Source organism: Zootoca vivipara, chromosome 12 (assembly GCF_965207765.1).
Source record: "Zootoca vivipara chromosome 12, rZooViv2.hap1.1, whole genome shotgun sequence".
Classification (NCBI taxonomy): domain Eukaryota; kingdom Metazoa; phylum Chordata; class Lepidosauria; order Squamata; family Lacertidae; genus Zootoca; species Zootoca vivipara.
In genome coordinates, this window is record NC_142595.1 from 2,061,772 (window position 1) to 2,074,516 (window position 12,745).

At 40.6% G+C, this 12,745-nt stretch overlaps 1 protein-coding gene across 1 annotated transcript in view; it reads right to left on the reverse strand.

The window, feature by feature from the left end:
- Positions 1 to 3,375: 3,375 nt before the first annotated feature.
- The window catches only part of ZPBP (zona pellucida binding protein), a 30,971-nt gene continuing 21,601 nt past the window's right edge, over positions 3,376 to 12,745 (reverse strand). The window contains exons 4-6 of the mRNA XM_088655015.1: positions 11,580 to 11,729; positions 9,633 to 9,851; positions 3,376 to 3,575 (exon numbers count right to left, since the gene is read on the reverse strand). Of these exons, the coding sequence (XP_088511141.1) occupies positions 3,568 to 3,575; positions 9,633 to 9,851; positions 11,580 to 11,729 (377 nt within the window). The 3' untranslated portion in view covers positions 3,376 to 3,567. The remainder of the gene's footprint in view (positions 3,576 to 9,632; positions 9,852 to 11,579; positions 11,730 to 12,745) is intronic.

The following is a 12,745-nucleotide window of genomic DNA, read 5'->3' on the forward strand; positions in this document are numbered from 1 at the left end:
CCCTAAAAAGCTCAACAACTTTGACGTGAAACCCCCCCCCCCAAAAAAACAGAGCTTTCCTTCCTAAAAAAAAAAGCTCAACAACCTTGACCTGAACCCCCAAAGGGGGGAGGGTAGATCACTGCCAGTTTTTAACTCTGTGAGTAGATCGCAGTCTCTTGGGAGTTGGCCACCCCTGATCTAGATCAAGGGAAGTAATATTACCACTGTATTCCGCTCTGGTCAGACCTCACCTGGAATACTGTGTCCAGTTCTGGGCACCACAGTTCAAGAAGGTTACTGACAAGCTGGAACGTGTCCAGAGGAGGGCAACCAAAATGGTCAAAGGCCTGGAAAAAATGCCTTATGAGGAACGGCTTAGAGAGCTGGGTATGTTTAGCCTGGAGAAGAGAAACTTAAGGGGTGATATGATAGCCATGTTCAAATATATAAAAGGATGTCATATGGAAGAGGGTGAAAGGTTGTTTTCTGCTGCTCCAGAGAAGCGGACACGGAGCAGTGGATTCAAGCTACAAGAAAGAAGATTCCACCTAAACATTAGGAAGAACTTCTTGACAGTAAGAGCTATTTGACAGTGGAATTTGCTGCCAAGGAGTGTGGTGGAGTCTCCTTCTTTGGAGGTCTTTAAGTGGAGGCTTGACAGCCATCTGTCAGGAATGCTTTGATGGTGTTTCCTGCTTGGCAGGAACTCTGATTCTATGATCTCACCTCGTGGAGTTGCAATGATCAGGAGAATGGTGATGAAGCAGCCCATAACTACACGGGGGAAACTTGTCAATGATCTCAGGGCAGCTGGGACCATAGTCACCATGAAAACAGTTAGTAACACACTACACCGTGAAGGACAGAGATCTTGCAGAGCCTGCACGGTCCCCTTGCTCAAGACAGCACATGTACAGGCGTGTCTGCAGTTTGCCAATGCACATCTTTCAATGGGGCCATGGATGTTTCTGGCTGACATCACAATTTATTATGATCGTGCTCTGCTGCCCTGTGTCCCTGCCATGGACGAACCTCTGTCTCCAGAATGATTTGTGATCAGTTCCTCACTAATTTGGAATATTGGTGTTAATTATGAGGCACTCCTGAAACGGCATATAATAACGGGCTGCAATCAATCATCTGCTGAATACACACACACACACCGTATTTTTCTGTGTATAAGACGTCCCCATGTATAAGACGACCCCTATTTTTGTTTAACCCAAAATTAATAAATTAAGTTGTTTAGCTCATGGGGGTGGGGGAGGTCATTTTCACCAAGCGCTCGCCCACCTGCCCACCACTGCCGATCGCTTGCCACAGCCACTGCTCATTGCATACCTCGCCGCAGCTGCCAATTGTCTGCCCACTCGCTGCCACCAACAGTCTACCTGCCCATTTGCCGCAGCCACCAATCGCCTGCCCACCTTGCCACAGCAACCAATTGCCAGCCCAATTGCCGCAGCCACAGCCAATCGCCAGCAGGCCTTGCTGCAGCCACCAATCACCCGCCCAATTGCTGCTGCCAATCTGCTGCTTGCCACTGCCATTAATCGCACGTCCCCCCTCTGCATTCACTATCTATGTATAAGACACCCTTATTTATTTATTTATCAAAAGCATTGTCTTATACACTACAAACTGGACAAATGAGCATCCACTGACACAGCCTTCAGTAGGAAGGTGCTGCAACGAGTGGCGCAGCCGTTATGCCTCCAGTTAGCGAAGCTCAGGTAGTACCAGCATAAAGGCTGTCCTCCAGGAGCCTCTGGGGAATGAAAGGAAATTCTTACCATTAATTTCTATTCCCAGAGACTCCTGGAGGACAGCACCTACCACTCTGGGAGAGTCACACATGGCTGGGGATACAACCAAACTCTTGAACTTGAGGTGGACATGAACTTCACGAAAGATGCCAACCAAAGCGGGAAACAGCAAACAAAGTACCTGCAACGTAGCACTATATGGGGAGGGGTTCTTTCCTGCTTGATCAGCTGGGGACCATGGAATGACTCCTCCCCCAGCAAGGATCTTTATGTCATCCTGCCTGTCCAGTCAGAGGAGAGGAGCCATCCCAGCGTAAAGGCTGCCCTCCAGGAGTCTCTGGGAAAAGAAATTCATGGTAAGAATTTCCTTTCGTTCCCTCTTCCATGGTAAACCATAAGTCCCATTCAGGCATTGTTGGAACTAGTCTATAAGCCACAAGAGGTTGTTGGTACCATTGTGAATGCTAAATGAGACAGCTTTGCTCAATAGCCTACAAGTACACTGATAAAATGTTTAGCCATTTGTACTGAGTTTCCACTGGAAAATACCAAACATCTTACTTGCATAAAAAAAGCCTTAAATACATAATATACATTTCACACATTTTGTCCATAAAGATTCCAAGGGCGCCAATTGATCAAAAGACATCCAGAATATATTGATATCATTTGAGAGTTATCACTGATATTTTGAAGATACTAAGTGATTGAGCATAAAAATGGTCATGGAGGCACAGCTGTAGTCTGTCCTCTGCATATATTACACCAAAACTATCTATATCTAAATATCGTTATTTAAATTGGGCATCTAAACAAAGTACTTTATTTCTTAAATAGCCTATAACCTTAGTAAAATTACACGTGTAAAACTCAAGATGTTAGCATAAGGCAACAAAATAATTTAATGTAGCACTGGTGTTCAGTTTGGTTAATCATGCAAAGTTGGACTGGGTCCAGCAAATTTACCTTCTCCACACAAAGGAAGTGGGGATGGTCTTGAATAGCTGGGATTGAACAATTCTTCTCTATGTTTCTGTGCGATCACACACAGAGCAACATTTTGAGATTATGGGAAGAGTTTAGTTCATAGCCCAGCACCTAATAGGCCCTGTTTAGCAATCCTAAAACACAGCTGTAGGTGCCAATCTTGCATTCCACATGAAGAGTGGTGGTTGGGTGCCATTTGCAATGCCTGCAACTGTTCTCTTCCCTCCACCCACAGCCCCACAAAAGGCAACCAGCAGTGGCAGACAGCGCTAATCACCTGTGTGAAAATGTAGCTATAACTGCAGGAGTGATGTGTGTCCACCCACTAGTGCTCAATACAGAGTTCCTTATGGGTAGGCTCACATTGGGAAGACTGATCTGCAGATGGAAGCCCTTTTCAAGATAAGGATTGCTGTTTGCAGTACAGAAAACCAGCAAGTTCACAATTTTCTCTTTCTGAAATGCAAAGTACTATGTGAGAGATGACTTTTGCCTTTCCCTAAGTAAGAAGGAAAACCACTGGTCAATCTTCTTGATCATTCTTTGTTTAATTAATCTGTGTATGTGGACACAGCTTCTGTTTTTCCAGTGTTTTTCTAATACTCTCAAGTTAATATTAGAAAATATCATGAAAAAATACCTCATTAGTAGCAATAGCCAGTAATATTACTACAAATTCTAAATAGTGAGAAGTCCATCATTATGACCGGCAGGATATTTGTGGAAAGACTGTATGCTGGGGAACCTCTGCCAGATAAAATTGTAGTGGATAGCTTTTGCTATGTTGTTTCTTATTCAGTGCTTTGTATTTCTCCATATGGATGAATGGTGGTCATTCACCTTTATGGGAAAAAGCAAAGGATTTCAGTCAGAACCACCATTTCATTGGAGCAAAATCTGACACCCTGTAGTCTTTTCAGCTTGAAGCAAGTTCTGCCCTCTCTCAGCTTTGTAGTTCATTCAGTTTACCCACTATAGCACAATAAAAGCCATGGAGAACTCAACATGCTGCAAGCAATTTCTTCCTCCTTCCATACACATGCTTCCATTATGCATTCAAATTCATTGTGATGCTACTGCATAATGTGTGTCAACAACTGGCTTCTAAAACAATTTTTTGAGAGTGCAAGGACTTATTAGGAAATTTGGAATCATCTTCTCATAACCTCACAATGCAACAGCACAGCTAGATCAGACCAACATCTATCTAGTCCAGTTTACAGTGCCTGACTAGGTTCCCTGGGAAATCCTATAAACAGAACACAAAGACTAAACACCACAGTTCCCAGAAACTTGTATTCAGAGGTCTACTGCCTTTTAAACCAGAAGTTCCACATAGCCAACAGTTGTTGACAAAGCTATCCATGAATGCATCTCATCCCCCTTTAAAGTCATCAAAGCCAGCGGTCATCATTATTACCTTGTAGCAATGAGTTGCATAAAGTAGTAATTTATTTTAACCATTCTGAATCCACTGCCCTAAAATTTCATTGGGTGACTATGTGTTCGAGTATTATGGAACAGGGAGAAAACACTTTCTCTCCACTTTCTCCTCCAAGTAATGCACAACTGTATCATTATCATTATATTATCATTATCATGATCTCCATTAGTTGTGTCTCTTCTAAAAAAATCCCAAATGCTATAATGTTTATTCAAATGGAAGATGCTTTGCTCCTTTTAAAAATTTCAGCTGCTTCTTTGTACATATTTTCTAACTTTGCAATATCCTTTCTGAGATGGGAAAACCAGAACTGTACACAACATTGCAATTGCAGATGAACCACAGACAATGTTAGAAATTCAGATATATAAGCTAGGCACCAAATGGCACCTTGGAAACTAGGTTGCAGTCACAACAGAATATCTATTCACCAGGGAGTTGGGCTTAGAAGACCCTTGGGGTTCCTTCCAATACAATTCTATGATTCTATTACCTCAACTACATTGCCTGGCTGTAGTGTGCTCTTACAATTCACTTGTCCCAGTATGCAAGAATGACATGGAAATGGTATTAACCATGGACTAAGGGTGGCCTGTGGAAAGGGTGCAGTACAGTCAAATCTATTTGCACTCAGTCCTGCACTTTCTTTGATGTGATGATGGAGAACTAAGATGCCTAGAAAGGGGTTCATGAATCGCACAGAAGCACAAGATGTTAGTCTTTTGCTGCACACCATCAGCTGGCTCAATGGAGATGTCACTTGTCGACTTGGTGGCCAGAAATCTCCACGTAGTTGCAATTGGACCCATGACAATAGCAAAATACAGGGAATTTCAAACACTGACCACAGATGTATATAAATACATTACAATAGTGGCTGCCTTATTAGCAGTCTCTTTCCTAATAATTTCTACCATGGAATCTGCCTTTTACAATGCTACCTCAGACTGAGTTCATGTTTTCACTAAGGTATTCCCCACAACCCTAAGATCACTTTCTTGGCTAGTAACCACCAGTTCAGGAAACATCAATGTAAATGTGATAAATGCTTTTTTGTATCCCATTCTTTATTACTTTGCAGTTAATTACAAACCTTGTTTGCCATTCTGTTGCCCATTCACCCATTTTGAAGAGATCTTTTAGAAGCAATTCAGTCAATTTGTGTTTTTACCATCCAAAACAAACAGGTTATCTTCAAATTTGGCTACCTTACTCTGATGCCAGGTCCTTTATGAACAAAATATAATACAGATCACTTATGTTTCCTGTTCTTTAACACTGATCCACTATATGACCTGTCCCTTTTTTCTGCTACTGCCCCTCACCTCACCATTTCAACCATGGAAATCTCCTACTCACCTAACCCTTATCTAATCGCCTATCTACTTACCTAATCACTACTTATGGTGGAAGAATTTTTTAAAACATTCCAATCCCTTTTTAAATGATGAAGAGTTAGAAACAATGGTAAACTTCTCCTGACTTTTATTTTCTTTAAAGTGGATCTACACTACCTTTCGTAATCTTCTTGTGACGTCGCAAGAACTTTTCTGACACACATTTTTGCCTTTCTCTGCATCTAAAGAAGTAACTGTAAAATAATGTTCTGCTTTACAAGGGAAGCAACACACATTGCACAGCATAAAACATTCAGGTTTTCCAAAGGGCATTAACTGCATCCATTTAAATGCAAACCTTTAAGTCACATTTCTTAATAAATTTCAGGAATTTTATGAAGTTAAAAAAATCTATTTATATACCACTTGATTGTTTAAAAACAACAACCCTATTTCTTAATCAAGGGCCATCAACTGTTAGGAATTTTACAATTATATTCTTATACCCATACAACTGAAAAAGGATGTTGCTTCACCAATGTCAGCTTCATATGCACTATCACACATAAACCATTCAAAGAACAGCATACTGAAGTATGTGATGAGATCAAAGTTGAATGATGAGCCTGTATCCTGCATACAGAAGGATATCTAATATATCCAGTTAAATGACAGGAGGCCTTGGAAAGACACCTGTCAGTAGTAGTACATAATACTAGACTAAATGGGCCATAAGCCTGAGCTGACCTAAGACCGGGAGGACTGGGTCTAAAGACCGAGTGTGAGCGCCTGGAGGCTAAATTGTAACACTGTAAAACAGGGGGACTGTAAAACAGGAGTGGAGAAATGTTTGGGCCTGGCAGGCGCGTTCTTTCCCTCTCCCACCCCAGCGTGCCAACTATGACAGGTGAGTGAGACCACCCACCTGTCAATCATCTGGCATCATATTGTCACCAGGTAATTGAGAGATGGAGGTGGGGGAAGGATACTGCTCAAACTGGACTGATGTACAAGCCTACTTTCTGCAGCCGCCAGGTGAGCATGGTTTTGAGAAAGCAAGTCTGAAGGGCCACGTATGACCCACAGTGGTTTCCCATGCCTGCTGGAAAACATTTTGCACAAAAGTTAACACCTTAACTTACAACTTCAATGTGTTTTTGCACATTTCTAAGTCCCTTAACTCTCATCTTCATTGTTTTTAAGAACTACATACAGTATAGTCATACATTTCCTTCCACATTCTTTTGATTAGGACTAAGGGAATGGCCTGATGGCATCTGCCATAAGCCCATTCTGATGTTAAATAGGTTAACTCTGCTCTAGCCCAGACATAAGAGCTTAGAATGTTAAAAGCAGTGGTAAAGCGAAACTGTGGAGATGGATCTTGCTATGAAATCAAGACAGTGCTATCATAAAAAATAAATCAATTGAAAGCAATACACCAATCCTGCAATGGCTTAAAAATGTGGAAAAACTGTGGGTGATATGTAATGTTAGTCATACTCAGAATAGACCCACTGAAATCAATGTATTTAGTGCAGTGATTTACATGGGCCTATTCTAAGTATGACCAGCATTGGATACAACCCTGTGTTATTGCTACTAAGAACTAAAATGCTGCCATACAATAAAAACATCATATTAACATTACTCTTCAGTATCATTTCAGTAACACCATTCTCTGTTTCTCTGACCTTCAGCAACTACTCAATTTGCAACTCTATTTGTACTTTATCTGAGTGAAAGATTTCTGGCATATTCAGAAAACTGAAAGAGCACCCCACCTGTTTTCAGTGACAACACAGACACATTTTTTTTTAAAGTTTGAGTCTTGGAATAGTTTCAAGATTGGCATCCATTATGGTGTGATACAAAATGCAATATTTTGCTACTAAAAAAGTCTACATTTTGAAGGGCAACTAGATCACTATTATTTTAGTAGCCAAAGATTTAGTTTGGTTCACCCTAACCAACCTAAGCTAAGCCTTGGTTGAGCAAAACCTGTATGGGCTCCTGGAGAAGACACAGGTGGCCTTGTGAAGGCATCTTAAAGAAGGCTGAGAAGCATAGTGTATTGACCGATACTTTTTCAGGAGCATAGGAAGTTCTCCTGAACTTCTCTCATGTTGACTTTATTTGCTTATCAAGGGCTCCCAAAAGTTAGAAGAACGTCAGCATTTCAAAAAATTCCTTCAGTAGCACCTTAAAGACCAACTAAGTTTATATTTTGGTATGAGCTTTCGTGTGCATGCACACTTCTTCAGATAGCATTTCAGAAAGGGGGGGTTCCGGTTTCCGCCTGCAGGAATGGCGGACCTGTTTTCCATCCCTCTGACCTTCGTAAGGAATTTGGCGGTTGCTAGGGGAGTAAATGGCAACCCCCTACCCTCTCCGGGGGTTACGGAGAGGGGCCGCTGGCCTGCGATGCCCCCAGACCCACTCCGACTGTTTATGGAGTGGGGGGAGCTTGGGCTGAAGCACTTACGAGGGCCAGGACTCCCGGACGCTAATCTGCATGGCGGGGATTTCCATGATTAAAGAAGATAATTAGGCTTAAATCTATGGACATACTTCAGAAGGAGGGGCAGAAGCGCTGTTTACTGCCGAGAAATCTATGCTGCTGAGGGTGAGGAGTTAAAGGCTGTATTTCATCTGGAAGAAGAATTGATGGGGACGGAGCGATAAGGGAAGCGAGTCTTTTTTATTTTTTTTCATATGAGTTACTTCGTACCTTCCCAGACGTGATGTCCTGGCTTGTTTGGAGTGAAAGAGAAGCAAAAGACTGTGTGAGTTGAACTTTATAAACTGTTGTTATTGAGCATATTTTTTGAAGATGAGGAGTTGCTGACGAGAAAAGCCCCCCTCTAGTTGGATGGGAGGAGTGCCTGGACGCGTTCGGAGGATTTATGAGTTGTGACGCACTTTGAATTGGAGCAGCGACCTGAAGCTAAGTTCAGCTATAGGGCAAGGAGATCCATTAATTTACCAAGAGTCTATGCATGGTGTGAGGTCTGGTTCTTCTGCCTGGAAAAGCTGTAAATTTTATAAAGATCGTTAATCTATGAGAGAAAACGAAAGTGATTTGAGTTTTTTAAAGATGGCGCTGCTTCATGTTGAGAGTCGACGCAATAGGGACGCTCCAGACCAAGAAGATTTATGGGGAGGCTGGACTGATTAACTCACACAGGAGAAAGAACATTTGTGAAACTTTGTTTGACATTTATCTCAGCAGCTGGGAAATAATCGGTTGAAAGAGGAAAACATCTATGTGACTGTAAGGGAAAGATCTGATTATGAACTCGGAGAGACGATTTGAACTTTAGAAAAAAGACGGCAGTGGACGGTTGCGAGGAATCCCCAATTTCTTGAAGCATGGGAACCCAAAAAAATTTTCTAGATGATTTGGCATAACATTCGGTTTGATTGATATATATGTGTATAATTTGAAGTAATGAATGTGATATAATTGGTTTTAATTGGAAAATTAATAAAAATATATTAAAAAAAAAAAGATAGCATTTCAGAAAGGGATAGCACTGTCTTTTCATATCTTCCTCTTCCTAACAAAATATTTTTTAGAAGCTCCTGGAGAAGAATTTGCAGCTGTTCTGCTCATCTCTGGTTCTTTTTCTTATGCTCTTTCCTTGCTAAACACAAGCTGTAACCAGGAACAAACCTTGATTATAGCTCATGGTTAGTGAGAAGAGAACTTAACCATGATCCCAAAATCAGAAAACAATTCCGTGTGGTATAACAGCAAATATGACTAAGGAGCATTGTGGCTGCAAGCTCCTTTCTGGGTATGTTTGGACTCACTAAGCTTATGTTTGGAATAGTTTGGCTTGAGAACCAGGCCATTATAGAAATCTCAAACTGTCTGTTCTGATTCACAATATATTTTAAAATAATCCAATCAATTAACAAAACGGGCAAGTTACCAAAAATGCAGTATCAACTGTGCATTCAAATAATTTACTTATTATATACACTTTTCAGACAGCATTTGCACAAATAGTGCCTTTCATTATATTTGGCTGATGGCAGTAAATCATTTTTAATACATGTATCACAACATTTTTTTATTCAAGCAATTCTTCAAAAGGCAACACATTTTACCTGTAAAAGTGAAGAAGATTTCATTTTGCATTCCAGCTCTCTGCATTTTTACATGATGGCATTCTGATTTGTGTAATACAACCTCACAGGATAGCTCAACGACAAGCTTGGTCAGTATCTGAAGCAACTTCTTTTCAAATGAAGTATTATAGATACTGTTGCAGGGAGCTGCATGATATCGTGCTGTAAACTCATAGTAAAAGTTAGGCTCAGAGTAAGCTGCAGAAGAAAAACACAAGATTAACATTTTAGCTTTCCCCTTTTATTGATGGTATTATAAAATTATTTGAGTTACATTCTGAGCTGATTAATGAACACATGCTTTTATTATACACCTTTTGGTTTTCACGGAGGTTTGGAAAGTGCCATCCAGGCAACAGATTACACCAAAGATCCAAACTACAACAGATGCAACAAAATGGTTAGGCAAGCCCTGTGGGTTATTATTATTCTTATGAACAGTATATCTTACATCAAATTGCTTTTGAAACTTCTCCTAGTTTCAAAAGAAGTTTAGCAGCAGAGTAAAAGGCTGCTCTTCAAGAAACACAAATCGATTTCTTCATCCCCCAGGATTCATGCAGTTCTTCCGATCCAGGCCTACATTACAACTCAATCTCCCAATCTGTTTTGATTTGTCAAGAGAGTTTGGGACTAGAAGTGGAAAGCCAAAATCCCTGTTTAATTACAAATTACACTGGATGACCTAGAGTCAGTTATGACCTGTCAACCTATCCACCCTCACAGGGTTGTTGGGGGTGGGACCAGGAAAGACTTTGTCTATGCCACTTTGATTCCCTTGGTGGAAGAGGAGGATCTAAATGTAATGATAATTGCAGGGAAATGGTACATAAGAATATCTCAGAGACACTTTGTTTTAAAAACAAAGAGACTACAAAAGAATGACCAGTTTCACAAAACAAAAAAGATTGTATCAGCTAGTAGAAGTCAGTGAAACAGAAGCAGTCAGTTGCATCTGTTCAGAATGTTTTATTGGAACTGTAATTGTAATTTCAACCTTTTGAAAATACCTCTGTACCAAACAGACACAGTGCAATGGAAATAATGCCTGACTCAGCATGCCCATGATTACAGGGGTTGGTTCTAAGCTGTGTTTATAATGAGCACAGCAGATCAGAAATGTTCCACCGTGCTCAGATTTCTGCTGATAGGTGGCATCTATACCTATGCACGTTCTGGGTCAGATGCCGTTTGCACCACAGGGCTCCTCAGCTGCTATAGAGAGCCACAATAATAAAAGATCTGCCCAATTCAATTCCTTTCACTCCAATTCCTAGAAAAGTATGAAATAATAAGTTTAGAAGGAAGCAGCAGCAACAGCAAAACTCTAATTCAAGAAAAAAACCAGATCTCTAGAAGTGCTGACTACAGCAGGGATGGGGAACCGGGGACCCCTACAGAACTCCCATCATCCCTGATCAATGGCTATGTCAGCTTGCGTGGGTGGGAGCTGGGAGTCCACAGCAAATGAAAAAAGCCCCCCCCCCCCCCGGTGCATTTTTAATCAATAAAACATGAAAATTATTTCAGTTGCTTAAAAGTTAGGTAAACTAGGAATTCAGGTATCTGGAATATGCTCCCTGTCAACTCAAAAGTTGGAGAGTGCTCCCTGGGGACACCAACAAAGACCTTTGCAGGCAGCATGATGCCCATGGGCAGCAGATTGGTAACCCCCAGTCTAAAACTTCTGATTGAGAAGACTAAAGAAAATCTGTTTGGGATATACCACGTGTTGTCTATCAATGAGAATCAAACGTAAATGTTTTTGATTTTGCTAATTAAGGATGGAATGCAGAAGACAATGAAGCACATCACCAAACGCAACTGAGATTTTAAACTGTGCACTGATTTTCCATCATAATTCCAACAAATCCACTAGTATTTTGAAAAGTAAGAACGGTTCAGAAGGGAAGGTGAATTTCTTACCATAAATGATATATTTGATTAAATAGCTTTTTTCATCTTGTTCAATGGTTGGCTTAAAAACAAGAGAACATGTGTAGACTCCACTCAAATGATTTTTGAAGTGTCGGAATAGCAAAGTTCCTGTTGGTGTTATTTTCACAGTCTGATTTTCTATTTCAAAAAAATGTAACAAATTTAGTTTTATTGAAAAAGAAATTACCACCACCCAACTGTTGCTTCGTACTGCAACCTTTTGGTATTTATTCCAAGGCTAACTACATCTCAGTACCTTATGGATAGTAAAATTATGCATGAACAAGTGAGGTCCCAATATCTCACAAATATGTATAGATTTCTGTGAATATTGCTTTTTCTATGGGACTCATTAGTTTTCAGGAATAAAGATTAAACTGGCCGCACACATTCCTAACTCAGTGTGGCTATACCTCATACCTGCCAAAAAAGGTATTTCCACAACAGTTTAACACACATACACCATTTTTTCCAGGGACACCCAGAAAACGCACCAAGAATATTGCTGCAGAAATATTCTTTCTTAATTACAAATTAAGGAAGGTGGATTTGGAATTCCAAATCTGGAATTATACCATCATGCTTATTTATTGACAAGTATCAAACACTGGAGACCTGCTGATGGTTGTAATCTCCTAAATTGGGCAAACTTAACACCTTTAGTTCGGTGGACAATATTACAATCAAAATATTTGAAAGTTCCAACAAATCTTGAAACAATTAAGCCAGTTAGAAAGATATGAAATATATTTGCTAATAAAAATAGATCTGATTCATTTTCACATGCTAAACCTACTCTGTGAGAAAATCCTATTTTAATAATTGGGGACGGGACGGGACATGGTAATGTGGAAAAACTGGATGATAGCAGGTGTATTGACCTTGGACCAACTGATAGATGAGGAAGACGAATTTTGTACGTACAATGCTGAGAGAAAAACACCACCAGCCAGAGGTGGCCTGTTACAGTGGCCGGAGTGGGCTACTTCAGAGTAACGACGCTACGCAGCTCTGCATTTTATTCTTTTATTGGTGCTGCGTATTTACAGTGCTGAAGTCATTGTTATTTACACGGAGTGATGTGGTCAGTCGGTTCCAGAACCTCCGAATGGCTTTTGGCGCGTCTTTCTCCAACACAAAAGCTTTGGCAGACC